Source organism: Physeter macrocephalus, chromosome 14 (genome assembly GCF_002837175.3).
Source record: "Physeter macrocephalus isolate SW-GA chromosome 14, ASM283717v5, whole genome shotgun sequence".
NCBI lineage: Eukaryota > Metazoa > Chordata > Mammalia > Artiodactyla > Physeteridae > Physeter > Physeter macrocephalus.
This window is the reverse complement of record NC_041227.1, coordinates 74,413,782-74,432,354: the sequence shown is the minus strand read 5'-3', so window position 1 is coordinate 74,432,354 and position 18,573 is coordinate 74,413,782. Positions and strand designations below refer to the sequence as shown.

Sequence of the window (18,573 nt, the reverse complement as noted above, 5' to 3'; positions counted from 1 at the left end):
GTGATGGGGTGAATAGAAATGAGGATGAGAATTTAAAGTCCCTTGAAATTTCTAGTTCAGCGTTGTAAAAATATCATTTGAGAACATTTAAATAGACGTTTGTGCTCATGCCTTAAATTTAGCAGAGACTTAATAGCATTGAACTTGTTTGGCCCATGAGTGCAGTTTATTCTGGAACTTGAGAACTTTTCAAAGAGTGATCGGATGCAGCCCCTAAATATCTCTGGGCTGCATCTGTGTCCTGTGGGGGGTGTTTGTGCCCATACATATGTATGGCCATATGTGAGCGTAACAAAGTCGGGTATGTACGTGCAACTTGTCGATCGTCTGCAGTGAGCTTCACTCCCAGGCCGGCTCCTCGGTTGCCACCAGCTCACCTCTGGGCCCCTACCATCGAGCAGGACGTGATCAGAGAGAGCAGACCTTCCTAAATGCCAGGCTGGCCTGGCGCCAGCCAAGGAGACGGGCGCCCGCGTCCCGCCAGCATCCGTTGCTCCTGTTCTAAAGGGGTCCTTGGCCCCCAGCACCTCGGCCTTTGCTGGCGCCACCAGGCAAAGAGCAGCATGGTTTCAGTGCTTCCTCCTCAGGTTGTCAGGACGACAACCCTGCAGGCTTGGCAGGATCGAGACCCTGGGGGGAGCCCCTCCCCTCCGTTTGCCCACCCTCCTCTCCCTGGGAGCTGAAAGCTGGGACCATGACTGTGGCTCCCCGTGCCAGGGCGTCAGCCCACTGGTGACCTTGAAAAGCTTATCCCCCACCCCAGGCTGTTGCCACCCACCCCCAGGGGCCGGTTCCGCGCTCGGCCCCAGGAGCGCTCCCCGCGTGCCATCCGTCCCGACCACGCCTCCACGTGGCCACGCGTGTATCGCTAACACATTCTGCGGCCCCACACCAAATCCGGGGTGCTGAAGCTGTGTGTCTTTGGTCGCCATTCCAGGTGCTGGGCCTGTCCCAGGGCAGTGTCAGCGACATGCTGTCCCGGCCGAAGCCATGGAGCAAGCTGACCCAAAAAGGCCGCGAACCCTTCATCCGGATGCAGCTCTGGCTGAACGGCGAGCTGGGCCAGGGCGTCCTGCCTGTCCAAGGACAGCAGCAGGGGCCAGGTAAGGGCAGCCCCGCCCCGGGCTGCTGCAGGCGGTGGGGGAGGGGAGCCTGTGCGGGGAGACCACCAGCCACGCTGTCAGCTGCTGCCTGAGAACCGCCCCCCTTCCTCCACCACCTGTTGCCATGGGACTGACTCAGTTTTTAGGAGAGAGAAGATTGTGCCTAGCTAATTTTATAAGCAGCAGAAAATGAGTTACCAATTAGGAAAATGCTGTTTATACATAAATATAGGTAAAAGTCAAGCAGCTAAATCAGGGAATCAGGAAAGGAAATCAGCCAAAGGAACAGAATGAAAGATCTCATGGGTGACAGCTTCCGCCTGCTCTCCAGCCAGTGGCCCAGCTTTCCACCGGCAGCGCTCTGCCTGCCAGCCTGGACATCCAACCCCCGCCCCGTTCTGGCCCTCCCCGTAAGGAGTGGGTACCCTCCCTTGGGCCTTTGGGGCCCTTATTGCTGTGCCCCCTCTGCTGCGCTCCAGGTATTAGGAAGCTGTAAACCCGGCCCCCCGCAAGTTTGTTTCCTCGTTTAACTGTACCCATTTCTCTCGTTTAGTCCTGCACTCCATGACGTCACTCCAGGACCCCCTGCAGCAGGGCTGCGTGAGCTCAGGTAACTAGCCACGTCTGGTGTTTTGAATGAAACATTTCCCTGCCTTTTGTGTTTTCCTCTGGTCTGTACTGGGGGGGACTTGAAGGATCCCTCGTTCTGGATCCAGTGAGCTGAAAACATGGTACCCTCTAGGCAAACTGGATTCGTCGAGGTCGTAGTTTGTAATGGAGAAGGAGAGAATCGACGGCCGAGTGCAGGTTCCTCCAGCGTTTTCTTGTTCCTCGCCGTGCTCTTTCATCAGTCCATTGGCTCCTAGGTGTGAGGCCCTGTGTTCGGGGCTGGGGGCTGGGGTCCGAGTCAGAGATGGATTCTGTGCTCGGGGGGCTTCCAGTCTCATAGCAGGGGACAGGGGGACAAGGAACGGGCATTGCAGTTCAGGGCATGACACTCAGGAGAGTGGGACTGAGGTTGGAGTCCAGCCTGGGAGCAGGCGGTGGAGGGCCTGGAGCCCGGGCCCAGGCGCTGGGGCTGCTTCCGGGTGGCATCTGAGAGCCCCGAGGCCTGGTCTTTGAGGTCACATCTCCGCCACGCGGACTCCTGGACGCGGCAGCCCGGGCTGGCCCACATCCCTGATTCCTGGACCGCCCCCCCTCCTTGTCCTTCCTGTGTGCCCGCTTGTGCCAGGCTTTTCCCACCCAGCTCTCAGGAACAGCCAGCAGCATGAGCTGTTCCTCTTTTTTTCTTTCTTTATTTTTCTAAACATGTTGATTAGTCTCCATATCCCATTGATTCATTGAAAACACAAACAAAGCTAAGTGAGGAGCGTGGAGCCCGCCAGCCTGCTGGAAGTTTTACGAGGGAAAACACGTGTCGTGAGGGGAACAGCTGGGCGGCAGCGGCCGCCACCGCTTCGAAACTCCAAACCCGCACGCAGATGCAGCCAGAGTGTGCTGGGTGCGGCTAAGTTCCCGGTTGACGTTTTCTTGTGTCTTGGGTGTTCCATCTTGAGGGGTGGAAGGCTGTATCTAGCCCAAGCTCTTGGTTTTCTTGGCTGGACCTCTAAATGGAGTGGTTGGCCCTCTAAGAAGGATCAGGTGTACTTCCTTCTCCCTGCCTTCCTGCGTTGGCCAATTTCATTAGCAGGTACTGGAGAACTTACGCAGCACTGGTGCCCATTCAGAACACATTAGAGGAAATAATGGACGTGGTTGTTTGTGCTAGAGTTTTGCGGACGCCTGCATGGAAGATTCTCCTTGCCTCTTGCTCTGGTGGAAAGCCGGCCCCCTGTTAAACTCTCCGAGTATCTGCTGCCCCATCAGTCAGGACCCAACTTGGCAGAATGTGACTAACGGTTTTTAGATCAAAACCCCTTGTTCCTAAATAAAATAAGAAATCGCCTGCAGTCCCAGGACAGTTGTGATGGATGCCAAAACCTTCCCCGTGTCGGAACAAATCCTTAAAGAATGGCTTTTTACTTTTTATTGTATAGCAAGCACTCGTGCCGCGCTGCAACATTCCTATGACAGCCACATTTCCAGCCTGGGAACAACTCCCAGGGCTCCTCAGAGGGACGTAAGTGATATTTGTAAGAGATCAAATTACTCTATAAAATAAGGAGATTTAAACTTGTGGGGAGCCTGCAGATTGAAGGAGGGAGGGAGGCAGGAGGCAGTGAGCCCCTGGGTACAAGTGAGCGCTGTAGCACTTTCCCCTGCTTTCTGTGAAGAGGCCCAGGCAGGCCTGTCTGTGTCATCTCCGCAAGACGGGAGGTGGATGGCAGACCTCTCCCTCGACGTGCCTGTTGTGAGTCAGCAGTTGGGAAGCCATCAGTAGAAATAATCATTATGGTGATTGTGGAGAAAGGTGGAAAACTTGTTCCTTACATTCTAGGAAAATAGAAATTTTTTTTTTTTTAAGTCATGATGGTAGCTAAGCAAAAATGTTTCTCTGGATCAGGAAAGACTAGAGAGTGCTTGTCAGAATGAAAAGACAGATGATCATATAGTGGCAAGCTTGTGGGTGGTAGTTTTCCTGGTTTGAAATTTCTTTACTATCAGCGTTATCCTTTCAGGAGTGTTTCTAAAAATTAAAGTAGCCGTGCCTTTCGGTATGTGGAATTTAGATTTGAAGAACAGAATTCTCTTATAATGATGCGTGTTGGTAAATCAGTGGGAGGAATGACTATTGAGACGCCAGGATCTTTGACAGCCTAAAAAAATCAGTGTCTGGACTTCCCTGGCGGTCCAGTGGTTAAGACTCCGCGCTTCCAGTGCAGGGGGCGCGGGCGGGGAACGAGGATCCCACATGCCGCGCAGTGTGGCCAAAAAAAAAAAACAACAGTGTCTCGGAGGAAGCATTCAGCCTTGCTCCCCCGAAGGCAGGGGAGTAACGCCTCTGGCCTAGGATTTCTCCAGGATTCTGATTCCCTGCTCTCGCCGTGGCTACCACGGAATCCCTCCAGGGGGCCCCCAGACCCAGAAAGACGCTCTGTCCTTGGTGGTGGCTCCACGAGGCCTCTGCCCAAGGCAGCTCAGCGTGGTGGCAGCAGATGGCTGCAGGAAGGTAATTCTGACCCTGGGTTGGTCTGTTCCTGAATATTGGTGAGAACCACTCAGTGTCCGAGAATCCAGGCTGCCGAACTGGCCCAGCCATGGGTTCAGCCTCCCAGGTGGGGAAGGACTTTGGAAGACCCGCCTTCTGTCCGCAGCCTCAGTCGGAGCGGATCGTGTGGGTCTAATGCGCGCGCGGGGCTCTGTGCTTAGTTACCATGGCGATGAGGTGCCCCGGGGGTGGAGGGCCTCACTCAACTAAACAGCAAACTGCTGACACGGGACTCTGTTTTCCTCGCTAAGAATTCCTGTCTGCCTCTTTCCGCCCAGCCCTGTTGCCCTCAGCATCTCCATTTTCCTTAATGATCTCTGTGTCAAACTTGCCGATCAGGTTTATGATAAAGGAGAGAGAGACTGAAGTTTCCAGTGCATCATCACTTTTTCCTCCTGGTGGTTGTAACCATTTCTGAACGTTCCTTTGATGATTCGAGACTTGGGGTGATGGCCTTGGACACTGAGGAGAGTTGATGCCGCTTTCAGCGAGTGACCTGCGCTGCTGAGGCCTTGATAAGGAGAGCGGAGGGTTAAATGCCAATCACATGAGTAACTTAAAAAAAACAAAAACAGTTTTTAAAGGACAGAACTTCAGATCACTTACCTGTTCCTCTATTTCCTGATAGTCTAGTTTCACAGTTTTTTATATATAAATTTATTCTTGGCTGCGTTGGGTCTTCGTTGCTGCGCGCGGGCTTTCTCTAGTTGCGGCGAGCTCTCTGTTGCGGTGCGAGGGCTTTGCATTGCGGTGGCTTCTCTTGTTGAGGAGCGCGGGCTCAGTAGTTGTGGCTCGCGGGCTCAGTAGTTGTGGCGCACGGGCTCTAGAGCGCAGGCTCAGTAGTTGTGGCGCACGGGCTTAGTTGCTCCGCGGCATGTGCGATCTTCCCGGACCAGGGCTCGAACCCGCGCCCCCTGCATTGGCAGGCGGATTCTTAACCACCGCGCCACCAGGGAAGTCACTCTCTACACATGTTTCTGTTGGCTTCTTTCAAAGCCCCCAGTGTCTTGGGTTGTCGTTAATCTAATATGGCCAGACAGAGGTGCAGGTAGTCCCTTGGGATCGGTTCTCCGAGTCTCCCGTTTGTTTGTCTCCCACGCCAGCTATCATGCATCAGCTACCCTCGCCCTGCGTAGCAATAGCAGTGCTCAGGAGAAGCAAAGGAAGCGCTCAGAGAAGGAGAAAGGAGGGACCAAGTAAGGCTTGTTTTCTCTGAGTGTGGCCTGTGGTCATTGCTTATCAGTTAGGAGGGTGTTGTTTATTTTTTAAAGAAGAAAACCTCGAGATGTAATGAAGGTGTCCGTGTGTGTATCCGTGTAGGTAGTACGCAGGTACCTAGTTAGATATGATCTACAGTTGGATTGTTTTTTTCCTTTTCATTCCTTAAAGCTCATTTCATATTCATGGTTCCTTGGTGTGATTAATCTTTTTGCCCCAAGGGAAAGAAGGAGACAAGAGACAACTCCAGAGCGGGGAGAAAGGAAGGGGAAGGAACAGATTTTTCTTAATGCACCTCAGTCACTCATCACCTTGTGGAGAACTGACAGGAGTGGCCCATGCGCTCAGCTTTGTAACTTTTTACTCTGGGAGCACTTCGTCACCGTAGCTCACAAGCTTCCACGCCCAGATGGGTTATCGCAAGCCGTACCGACGAAAGGATGGCCCAGTCTCCTCGGATTAATTATAAAATACCCAGCTTTTCCCCAGCGTGTCAGGCAGGAGCTGCGGGTTCCGACTCTCCTCCGGCCGTGGAGAATTCCACGGCTCCTCGTCGCTGTTCTTACTCAGCCGACCACCCGTTCCCTCTCGAGAAGATAGCAGCTGCGTCCCTCTCTAACGTGGGTGGTCCCACGTGTGCCCCCTCCCTGACATGAGCACCACGGGGCTGTAGGCTGCACGTGGCCTTACGCAGCCGGAGAGTCCCAGAGCCACAGCTCCCGGTTAGGGACAGGCCAGCCTTCCTGTTTAATATGCATAATGGCTCTTGCTCGGTACCCGTGAAATGACCAGGAGAACACGTCCACGGTTTTAGTGCTTTCAACTCAGCTTCCTTGAATAAGCAATCAGTTCCTCAGTTTTGGTGACTAAGTCAGGGTGGGGCATTTGGATAGCACGTTAATAAGAAGAGGAAGGGCTAGTCGAACCCCCAGAGAATTCCATGGCACCATCTAAAGCCGGCAGAACTCTTTGTTCAGTGCCCTAGACTAGAACTGAGTTGGGTTTTTTTTTCCTTTCTTTTTCTTTTCTTCTCTTTCATGGAAATACATCAGCGAAAGTGACTGTTGGCGCTCTCTGAAAAGAACTCTTCTAACCCTCATTTATTTCGAATAGCTGAAAAGATTTGTGTATACGTAACTGATTTATACATGGCCGTAGGCAACAGATCAAAAACAAAAGGGAATTCTGGAAAGCCACGTGTGAGCCAGGAAGTGACCCCTCCTTAGCAGGTGGCCGCTGTGCTCAGCATTAGTCCTGGGGCTCAGCCTCTGCCACCCCACCCCACCCCCCGACTCACCGGCCGTGACCTTGGCGGCCGGAAGAACTAAGTGCCCATTCGTTTCTCTCCTTCTTGGTTGTGCCCTGCATGACGGCATTTCAGTGTTACCAAGAGTGCCACGATAAAGGAATTGTCTATCCTGAGATCAGAAAAGTCAGGCTTCTGGAATCAGACGCAACCTACCTTACCGTTTGTCTGTCATCTGGTACATGTGGGCGCAGGCCGGTGGGGAGGCCCGTGGTGCTGAGGGCGCCCCAGGAGGTGGCTGGGCCGTGAAGGGCGAAGGGGTCAGGGCGGAGAACATTCCAGGTGGAGAGCTCTGCAGGTGCAAACGTTCATTGATGGCTGAGGACGGGGCATGTGCGGAACCTTTGAAAAAAAGCGAACATAGTAGAAGCCCCGACTTCAGAGGCCTTCTGTTTTTCTTTTAAAATAACAGAAGGAAAGTGGATTACGGAGGAATTTTGTCTTTTCTTTATGTAGAATAGGGTTCCCGTTGCCGCCTTAAGGCTCGTATGATAAGAAAAAAGGTATGGAGATCAGGACAGAAGGGGGGCCCCTTGCTCCTTTGAGGTGACCTCCGTCACCTGCCCCCGTGGCGGCACTGGGCCCCAGGCTGCCCAGCCTGCCACTCCGTGGGCGGCTCTTTATTGAGAGGAGGTGGGCTTCCAGAGCGTGGAGAGGCAGGCAGGCTGAGGCTCAGCACACCCAAGAGCGTCCTCGGAGGGCAGGGCGGGAGGGCAAGGCTGTAGAGAGGGAGGACGGCTTCTCATGAGCTCCCCGGAAGCTGCGCCTCCCCGCGTTACCTCCATGCCTGCGCTGCCTTTTCGGCTCTCCTAGCCGTTCCGGGCATTTGTGGGATTGCTGGTGGCGCCTGAGCACGACCCTGAAACTGCCTCGCTGCAACGTTAACCAGGAAGGCAGAGGAGAGGCCCTTTCACTCCTGGGATGCCGGGGAGCGGGGAGGTCGGGGTGAGGGTGGTGGTGGAGCCGAGCCGGCCCGGCCTGCCCTCCCCTAGAGCACACTGCACCTGCAGGCCCCAAACAGGCATCCCTGGAGCAGCAGCCACTGAGCCAGCCAGCCCACTCGATGTTTTCGTCTCAAAGCAGCAAATGCTGTCACCGTGATCCCTGGGAAAGGCTGCTTCTGCACAAATCAGCCCCCAAGGGTCTCTGTTCCTCGAGTGGGATTTGTCACTGGGTCTCTCCAAAAAATGATGAGAGAATCAGAGTAACCCAGAGTAAGAGACTTTTATTTTTAATTATGGTTTGTGGGTTTTGGGGGTGTTTTTTTTTTTGAATAAGTAAAATGCATCATGGCTACAAAATGCAGGATTTAAAAGAGCTTACACCCTTTTTCAAAAATAAGTCGCCCTCCTCCCTCATCGCCAGGCCCCCAGGTGCTCTCCCCCAAGGCCCTCCTGTTCGTTTCCTTCCGAGAGTCTCTGCATCTCGACGTTTGTTGCACACAGAAGGGAGCACGCGGTGCTCAAGGTGTGCTTTGCTTTGCTCACCTGGCAATAGTCTGTAGAGACCGCCCTAGGCTGGGACATAAAGAATTTCCTTCCTCTTCCACTGCTGTAGGGAATTCCTGTATCTGGACATACCATACTTTATTTAACCAATCACTAGTGAGAGATATTTAGATTGATTTCGGGGGTTTTTTTTGCGGTACGCGGCCCTCTCACTGCTGCGGCCTCTCCCGTTGCGGAGCACGGGCTCCGGACGCGCAGGCGCAGCGGCCACGGCTCACGGGCCCAGCCGCTCCGCGGCGTGCGGGATCTTCCCGGACCGGGGCGCGAACCCGCGTCCCCCGCGTCGGCAGGCGGACTCCCGACCACTGCGCCACCAGGGAAGCCCTAGATTGATTTTTAACAGCAGAACCTAAGAGGCGATCCTGCGGTGAGCAGCCTTGAGCACGTGTGAGCGGCAGCAGGGCGCGGGGGCTCAGAGCCGACCGCGGGGGCTCGGCTCGTCTCGGCCGCTGAGCACCTGTGTGGCCTTGGGCAAGTGACTCGACCTCTCTGTGTCTCAGTTCCTTCTTTAAAATAGGAAAAATAAAGTGCCTATTTCCTAGACCTTCAGGAGTTTTAAATGAGTTCGTGTATAAAAGCCTCCAGAGCAGTGGCTGGCACAGAGGAAGTGCTAGTTGAGTGTTTGCTTTCCTACTGCGGCCCTTGAAACCACTGCCATTATGTCATTTCGTGTGCACACAGACAGCTATAGAATAATGTACGTGCACACATGAAATGTCAGGCTCCTGGCCTTAAAGCAGAAAACGGGTCCAGCACTCACTCCTTGGGCGGAGACTGTCAAGTGAGAGCCTGGCTGGGTGGCAGCCGGCACAGAGGGTCAGCTGCAGGATGGCCTGCCTGCAGCGCTCCAGATTCCTGGCTTCCCTGAAATGCCGTCCATCTTTGAAAATTGACTGTCCACCTGCCATTCCATGAAGTTCACCCAAAATCTTGAGCTTCAAGAGTAAGGCTACAGGTCGTCGCTCAGGCCATTTGGGCCAAACTAGCACAGAGCCAGGCCATCTCGTCTGGATACGGGGGTGACTGTGGGCACAGGTGAGCTGCAGCACCATCCTGCTCAGCTTCTCTTGGTTGCTTGGCCTGGACCCTCGGTGCTGGCACGCCCTAACTGCCCGTTAGGAGAAGGCCCCGGCAGGCCTTTGTCACGGGCCTCTGGACACGTCTCCTTTCTCTTCCCCTTAGACTTTCTTTGGAGAAGGGAATTTACAGTACGTTGGGCATTCAGTACAAGAGGCAAAAGTAGGTCACGGGTGCAAATGAGGACTTCAGTTTTCAATGGTTGGCTTGCAGGGAAGGATGAAGAAGCTTACATGCTTAAAAATCCTCAGGTAATTTTTAAAAGGCGGTAAGAGTACAATGAAGAAACTCATATGTTTGCACCTTTTATGTGCCAAGCACGGCACTAACACCTTTGATCCCTAAGTGGATCCAAGTGGAAATGATTTATAAATAAATTTATTTAAAAATAATAATAATAAAATAAAATCAGATCCAAGATGAACACGTAACAGAAAACCAGGTGCCTCAGTTACCCCCAGTAGCATGCCCTTGTGTTTCAGGCTGGGAGCTGCAGAAGGGAAGGGAACCCAGCAACAAATCAGTGGCATAGTCAGAGCCCGGTTTATGAAGTTTTGCAACAGAAAGTGTATGACCCATCTGGCCTGTGATGCGGGTCCATGCTGCTTTGAAACCCCTACCAGGCTAGAGCCAAGGAAGATATGCACAGTGGCCCGGGGTTCTTTCCCGTGCAAGGACAGCGCCGCCCTCAGCTTCATGCCCTCTCCCTGCTAGTGGCCCTCAGCCAGCCCAGGACCCGGGGCCCAGCCCCCTGCTGACTGGTCCCTGGGCCAGGGTCATGCTCAGGAGTGAGAAAGGGGGTCCCAGAGAGAACGAAGCAAGCCAGGCGGCTTCCGTCGCCGGCTTCATCTTGATTTTGTGTTTTGTTCTTCCCTTCGGAACTGGATTCCTAAATATAGCCCGAGTCTGAATTGGCAGATGTTGGGTTTGTCCTTTACAAGAGGGCCAAAATTAGTCTGTCATTTGGCACCTAAATAAAGCAGCCAAACTGCCTTTGTACCAACTTTGCAATGAGGAGGGACTGAAGTTGCCGCATTTCTCTCGACAAGGAAGCTGTCTCGGAAGCTGGAGCAGCACCTCTGAGGCCAAGAGGCCGAGTCCAGAGGGATGTGCCTTCCTCCCGGCTAGACCCTCTCGTCTCTGGGTTACAGTCAGTTTGTTCCACGTAGTTTAAATACCTCATGAGATTGGCAGAGGAGGAGGGTCAATACCCCACAGAAATAGCACTTGGAGAGAACAGCGGTGGTGACTTTGATTTGGGGAGGAAAAGAGCAATCTGTCCGGAGTGCCTGGAGCTGGGTGCAGAGGGGCTCCCCAGGGGTAGCAGAAAGATGTTATAATCAATTACCACATCATAACGCTGATGTATGATAATTACTGAGTGTTTCTCCTGAGATAGTGCAGCATTTGGCTGGGATGCAGTTCTTTCATGGTCCACTGCCTGATTAATATGCAAATAATAGGCTGATTGCATGATGAATGCAGAAAATGAGTTCGCTGATAACGTGAGCACTGGAGCGGGAAGATGATAAATTACTTTTACTGACTGTCGTACATTAAGTACCCTTTCTCAACAATTTCATCACAAATTAAGTAAAGCAGTATGGAGAGATTAGGAGGATGTGTAAAATAATGTACCTTAATAGCTTTTCTTTCTTTCTTTTTTTTTTTTTTAATAAATTTATTGTATTTATTTGGTTTTGGCTGCGTGGGGTCTTCGTTGCTGCACGCGGGTTTTCTCTAGTTGCGGCGAGCGGGGGCTGCTCTTCATTGCGGTGCACGGGTTTCTCATTGCGGCGGCTTCTCTTGGTGCGGAGCACGGGCTCTAGGCGCGCGGGCTTCAGTAGTTGTGGCTCGCGGGCTCAGTGGTTGTGGCTCGCGGGCTCTAGAGCGCAGGCTCAGTAGTCGTGGCGCACGGGCTTAGGTGCTCCGCGGCATGCAGTATCTTCCCGGACCAGGGCTCGAACCCGTGTCCCCTGCACTGGCAGGCGGATTCTTAACCACTGCACCACCGGGGAAATCCCCTTAATAGGTTTTTCTAATACCATCACATACAACGAAAATGTCACTTGGTTCTGCTCGGCACGGCCTGGGGCCCGTGTAGGGCCGGATCAACCTCTGCACTCAACCTCCGTGTGGCTGGGAAGCCGGGAAGCAGCCCACCACACCAGCTCTTCATTCAATCAGCGAAGGATTCTCTAAGGAACCTTCCATCACAGGCCAGACATCACCTGCATGCCAGGCTGCCTGGCAGGGTTATTGAGAGGGGCCAGGCTGCTCTTGGGGCAGATGCTGGAGCCTCTGCGCAGATGGGCGCTTGCAAGCCTGCTGTCCACCAGGTGCCTGGAGGGAGGGAAAGTTTCTGAGCTGCAGGCCTAAAAGGCTCAGAAGGAAAACACTATTCAAAACCGCCTCTTAGCTCCTGCAAGCCTTAGAAATCTGGGGAAATGAATGCCACCGTCAGAATGGCAGTATGAGCTGCCTGCCAGAGAGAATCACTACCGGTGAAGGATGGGCAGGTCTGCCCGGAACCCTGGAGGAAGAAAACACATGCACACGGGCGCGCGCGCGCGCGCACACACACGGTGCTTAATCTTTGATTACAGCAGAGCAATTTAACTAGAGAGTTTGTTTTTACTCATCTCAGTAATATATATTTAGACTGTTTGTATGACATACATTTTCTCTTAATGCACAGGGACGCATTGATAAGTGTTCATACACACAGCTGGTTCGGTAATAAGGTTATTGAAGGTAATTTGAAAGCATTATTTCTAAATCAGTGAGGATCTGTAGAAAAGCTAGGAACGGGGGAGCACTGTGCTCCTGAGGCCGGCCCAGCCGTGTCACCAGTGTGGTCCCCGCAGCCTCGCCAGCCTGGGAGTTCACCGCCCAAGTTGAATTGTAACTTAAAGAAGGTTTTTAATTTTTAACATTCCCAGACTCTGCTTTGGACATGCGTATTTCCTTGAGAGCCTGGAAAAGATACACAAGAAAAACCGTGGAAGCCTGAGGTGAGGGGCGGCAAATTTACCCACCCCTCGGGTGAGCGCTCCTGGGCTCAGGACCACGTCACCTGGGCAGCTTCCCCGGTGCCAAGATCCTTCCCCGCCACGTGCTTTCCCGGTTCGGTTCGGTTCGGTTCGGTTCAGGGAGAAAAGAGGAGGGTGAGAAAGCATCCCAAGAGTGAGGGAAGCGCAGGTGGCACACGGCGGTGCCTGATGGGAGGGGCCCTGTGGACGCGCGAATCACAGCCTCAGCCCCTGCACCCCGTGCCGCGCCAGGACAGAGGCGACCTGCCAAGGACGGCCCTCCCGCCTCCTCCCCGCCTCCTCCCCACCTCGAGCGCCGACTTCCCGCCACGGGTTCGTCGTCCCCGTCCCCTTCGGTGAAACGCAACCAAAATGGAGCTCAGCCTCTTCTCCCCAGAACTGTGGAAGCACCGCCATCCCCATGGTCACCTGAGCCAGGGCCCGGGCAGCTCACCTCGATCCCCCTCTCCCTCTTACACCTGCCCCCTCTCTCTCTCACACACGCACACGCACACGCTCACGCTCACGCTCACGCTCACACAGTTTCTGTTTCCTAAACCTCCAGAACCATCTCTCCAGATTGCATATCGGGCTGGGGCCCTCCCCTCCTTCAGCCCCTTCCCTGGGGTTAAAGTCCCGCCTTCTCAGTGTGTGACCCTGCCCCCCCGCCACCTCTGTCTCTTTCTTGTTCCCTCCTCCCCAGCCTCAGCTTCAGTGTCACAGCGCTGTGAGCTGCCACCGCCCCCTGGACGTCGCCCTCCTAGTCCTCGTCCCAAGGGCTTTGTGACGGCCAGCTGCTTAGTGATGTCTGCCTGCGTCACCTCTGTGCCCCACCTCCTAGCACCCCGCCTGGCACTCAGAAGTTTCCCTTAGTGAATGAAGGGCACAGGCCCTCTCTTCAAGTGGCTTGGAAGTCAGGCTTGGGGATGGAAGCTGGCACAAGTTAAACAGAAGCCTTGCTTTTATTAAACAGGTTTTCGTTGTTAATAAGTAAACTGTTGTGGCTTTTAAGTCACTATAAGAGTTCCTTAGGCAGACTTTTTAAAATGTTCACACACATACACCAGCACCTACCGTCTCCTTTTTACTATTGAAACAAAGAGTGAGTGATTTGGTAGGTTTGCTGGGATTTTCAGTGACTTAAGGCAATGCCCAGGCTGGCTGAGGGCCAAAGAGTATTGCCAGCCCGGGGCCAGCGAGGAGGGCAAGCAGGGCCTGGCCGTGGGAGGGGTGGGCACCAGTGCGTGATGCCGCCTCTTTGGGATTGGGCTTTCCCCGGGCTAGGGGGAGACCCGCCCGGGCCCTTGGGGATGGGGCCCGAGGCCCCCCGTTACCGCAGCACCGGCGTCAGGCGCAGGCCCTTGGAAAGCGGGCTGTTCTGTAGTGGGGCCACTTCACGCACTCCTACACGCCTTAGTGTGTTGTTAGGTTACTTCTGTTCCTTTCTCGGTAGCAAGCATGCAGTGGCATGGCGGGAGGGGTGTGAAAGGTCCTGCGTGTCTCCGAGACGTCTATGAATGTCTCCACGTATTTTCTTTCAGGCCTCTGCCAATCAGTCCAAAGACCACGCATACGCAAAAGCAAAATGCTCCATGTTTTGTGGGTTTTTTTGGATTTTTATTGGAGTGTAGTTGAATTACAACGTTGTGTTAGTTTCAGGTGTACAGCAAACCGAATCAGTTATACATATACATCTAGCCACTCTTTTTTAGATGCTTTTCCCGTATAGGCCGTTATGGAGTATTGAGTAGACTTCTCTGTGCTATACAGCAAGTCCTTACTAGTTACCTACTTTATAGCAGTGTGTATATGTCAGCGCCAATCAAAAACTCCACGTTTTTATGTTGGCCGTGCCTCACGGAGATATGTGGCTGGAGAAATAGGATGGGGGTCCAGACGGGCGACGAGCATCTGCTCGGAGACTCGGAGGCAGGGAGCCCCCCTCCGCCCCCCAGGAAAGGTTTGGTGCTCGGGGATGTTAGAGAGAGGGTCTGACGTCACCATGTGGCACTAAAACCCAGGCGGGCAAATCAGGCAGCCGTTCACTTCTGACGCAGAGAAGCTCGTTATTTCTAAAGAGGCCCGGCGGCCGTGAACCCTCAGGTGGCGGGGAGGTCTCTTCAGACGGGAACCGCGTGAGCCGCGAGCACGTCCCTGTGTTTCGGCTTGGGCTCTGTGTCCCCGCCACGACCTCCACATCTGAACTCGGCTGGGAAGCGTCCCGGGCTGGCGGTCGTCCTGCGGTGGCCTCTGAAGCTGTCATCACTGTCAGGGCCCCTCAAGCTGGGCAGGGTCCTTGCAGGCCACCAGGGCTCCCGCTGGACCGAGGACGCCGGCACCGGGCACTCCAGAACCTTCTGCAGGTCCTTGCACGGCCGTGCCACTCGTCTCCCCTCGGGCTCCGTCTCCGCCCTCTGCCTCCCCGGGACCCCTCTTCCTCGGCTCTTTGACGTCCCCCCTCCCTCAGTCGTGTTTCCATGCGCCAGGCCGTGACCCCACCGCTCCCCCAAACTTCTCCTTCTCTCTCCCATCTTCCATACTTGACAGTCTGTAGAGTCGCTTGGAATTTCCTGGCTTGGCGCGGGCTCAAAGCCTAAACTATGGACATAATGAAAAGCGGTGCATCAGACCAGCCGCCAGTTAAATAATGTTTGGGTTCTTGTCAGAATGTCACAGAGTACCCTGTCATTTTGTTTCAGCAACTTGTCCTTCTGAATGCACAGTTCGCCTTATGGCATGCCAGCAGTAAAAATGTCACTTACAATAATTACTTTTTGGTGAAAATGCTTGCTGACTTCCTACCTTCAAGCTGTTTTTTACACAGTGGGGAGATAATAAGAAATGACTTTATCCTGACTGCTCAAATGAACACTAAATGGAATTTGGGTTATTATTACTGCAGATAGAGGGCTGGGTATGGAAATTTAAACAGTGGATTGGGTAATCTGCAGAGAGATTTGTCTCTGAAAATTATGGCGGGTGTGGATTTTCAGTTGGCTTCTACTGAAAACTTAAGGCAGCTGTTGTTTGCCTGCTGTTTTTGGAATATAATATTTTTCATAATCCTTTTATTTTATAGTTCCTGAAAGCTCTGTGTATTTCAGAGGGCCTCGAGTCACTGTCTTTGTTATCTGTGTCTTACTAACCGGGCTACTCTTCTGCAAGATTCCAAGCCTTCCCCAAAAAATTAATCCACACAGATCACTTTTTAAATGTAACACCTTACTCTTGCCATCAGAATTGGATAGATGGTCTGTGTAGCTGGGCTCTTAATGCAAATCATGCATTTTCAGTTGCCCCAGCCCCGCAGGCTGCAGACTCTTCGAGAGCAAGGTCTCTGTCTAATTTCTCTTATCCTTGGGGATTTCCCTGGTGGTCCAGTGGTTAGGACGCGGCCCCTGGTTCAATTCCTGGTCGAGGAACTAAGATCCCACAAGCCGCAAGGTACAGCCAAAAATAAAATAAAATGGGCTTCCCTGGTGGCGCAGTGGTTGAGAGTCCGCCTGCCGATGCAGGGAACACGGGTTCGTGCCCCGGTCCGGGAAGATCCCACGTGCCGCGGAGCGGCTGGGCCCGTGAGCCGTGGCCGCCGAGCCTGCGCTCCGCAACGGGAGAGGCCACAACAGTGAGAGGCCCGCGTACCGCAAAAAAAAAAAAAATAAAATAAAATAAAATAAAGCAAAACAAAAACTTCTGTCTTATCCCCACTGCTGAGCAGAGTGTACGACACAGAGCAGGTGCTCTAAAAAAGTTTGCTTGGGCGAGTGAGTGAATGACTGAAGGCAGAGGCAGGCTGTTGTGATACCGCAGTGACTAGCCGGTGGGGGCTTTCCACTCCTGAGCTGGTCAGATCCTCGCTCCACCCAAGTGACCTGGGCCAAGTCACAATGCCCGTCGGAGCCTCGGTTTCCTCGCCTGGAGTGCGGGGTTCATATTTCCACCACAGGACCATCGTGAGGATTGCATGAACCAGTGTGTAAAGGCCCTTAGCACACGGCTGCATTCAGGCGAGGTTGTAAAGGTGTTTCAGTTCCCTTCCCTCATCCTAGAGGTGGGTTGGCTTTGAGGGCCTCACCATAGCATTTTTGAGGTCTGGGCACGTGGATACGTGCCTCAGCGCAGTGCCTGGCGCACAGTGAGTGCACAAGAAACGGTCACTTGAGCACTAGCTGCTGTTAGAAGAGGTCACAGGATAGGGTTTCTTTTATTTATTTATTTTATTTATTTATTTTGGGCTGTGTTGGGTCTTCATTGCTGCGTGCGGGCTTTCTCTAGTTGTAGTGAGCGGGGGCTACTCTTCGTTGCGGTGGCTTCTCTTGTTGCGGAGCATGGGCTCTAGGCGCACGGGCTTCAGTAGTTGTGGCGCACGGGCTCAGTAGTTGTGGCTCGCGGGCTCTAGAGCGCAGGCTCAGTAGTTGTGGCGCACGGGCCTAGTTGCTCCTCGCACGTGGGATCTTCCTGGACCGGGGCTCGAACCCGTGTCCCCTGCATTGGCGGGCGGATTCTTAACCACTGCGCCACCAGGGAAGCCCCAAGAGTAAGGTTTCTTAACGTCGTCTTCCCCTCACCCCAGGATGCCCCTGCTGCAGTGCATCCCCTCTCGGAACGGCACCCCACACACCCCGTAGCCCGGGCCGCAACGTGGGACACACCCCCTCTTGCTCAGCCCTCTCCCTACATCCACGCAGCCCCCAGTCCTGTTGACGCGATCTCCTAAATCTCTCCTGAACCTCCATACTTCTCCCCACCCCACTGCCTGCCCTCCTCAGCCACCATCCACTGTCCCCAACGACCACCCGGCCCCAGCCGTGCTGTCTGCAAGTTCATTCCCTGTACTGAAGCAACAGTGAACTTGTTTACTTTCTTACTCTTTGACGTTAGGCCTATAATATTTCAAACATGAAATTGCAGAATAACCCAGCGAATGCCGATCACCCAACTTTAGCCCTAACTAAAGGGCTAAACTGAATTGGTCATTATTCAAGCCTGTATTTTTAAGAAATAAAACATCAGCCTCTCCCTCGTCTCACTCCTCCTAGAAGTCAGCTACCGTCCGTCCTGAATGTGCACTTTGTCTTTCCTGGGCGTGATCTTATACCCTCACTACGGGTCTAACTGCCAACGCACAGCACATAGCGCGTGCAGGCTTTCGGCCTGTGCGCCAACGTTGTCATCTGTTTCGTTCTGCGCCTTGCTTTGTGGGCTCACCATTACGCTTTCATGCTGGTCCACGTGGCTGTAGTCCTGACCCTCTGGCCGCTGTTTACAGCACGTGGTATATTGTATGAACGTGCCCTGGCTCCCGACTGCCCAAAAATTAACACAGACACCTTAACCAATTCGAAGGCCCTGCACAACCCAGCCCCTGGGGACTGCCTCTCTTTGCCTCATATTCTTGCTACACGCAACTTGATTGATGACTGAAACCCACCAGGTGTCTGGAACAATCCATCCCCCTTCCTTGTCACTGCTACTCCTCCCAACTTAGCTGGCTAATTCCTGTTCATGCCTGAAGTCCCCCTGAAATGTCACCCTCCCAGGAGGTCTCTGGTCCCCAGGCCACATCAGGGTCCCCACCCCCCTGCCGTGTGCTACGTTCACTGCCGTATTCCCACTGGCCTGACTCAACAGACTTAGGGAATGAGTGAACGAAGTATGGACTAATGCATCTTCATTCATTCTTTCTGCTGGCACTTTTGTCCTAAGTAAGTTGATAATGACATGTAATTCACTCTGCCCGCATAGAAGCGTTCTATGCATTTCAGTAATCAAGATATAGAATAATTCCATGAGCCTCCCAAAATTCCCTCGTGCCCCTTTGTAGGCAACTCCTGCCCTTCACCACTAGCAACACTGATCTGTTTTCTGTCCCTGTAGTTTTACCTTTTCCAGAATGTCATCTAAATGGTATCACACAAGATGTAGCTGTTGAGTCTATCACCAGCATCTCGGTCGTGTGCCAGGAACTATGGAAGAAACAGCAATAAATCATGAGGAGATTTACGCTGCGTGCAGGGGAGACCTTTTTTTTTTTTTTTTTTTTTTTTTTTGGCCGCGTTGGGTCTTCATTGCTGCACGCGGGCTTTCTCTAGTTGCCGCGAGCGGGGGCTACTCTTCGTTGTGGTGCGTGGGCTTCTCATTGCAGTGGCTTCTCTTTGTTGCAGAGCATGGGCTCTAG

At 53.3% G+C, this 18,573-nt stretch overlaps 1 protein-coding gene across 1 annotated transcript in view; it reads left to right on the top strand.

The window, feature by feature from the left end:
- The first annotated feature begins 908 nt into the window (after positions 1–908).
- LOC114487594 (homeobox protein cut-like 1) overlaps positions 909–18,573 on the top strand; it is a 45,409-nt gene continuing 27,744 nt past the window's right edge. The window contains exons 1-2 of the mRNA XM_028498194.2: positions 909–1,103; positions 1,657–1,713. Coding sequence (XP_028353995.1) covers positions 971–1,103; positions 1,657–1,713 — 190 coding nt within the window. The 5' untranslated portion in view covers positions 909–970. The remainder of the gene's footprint in view (positions 1,104–1,656; positions 1,714–18,573) is intronic.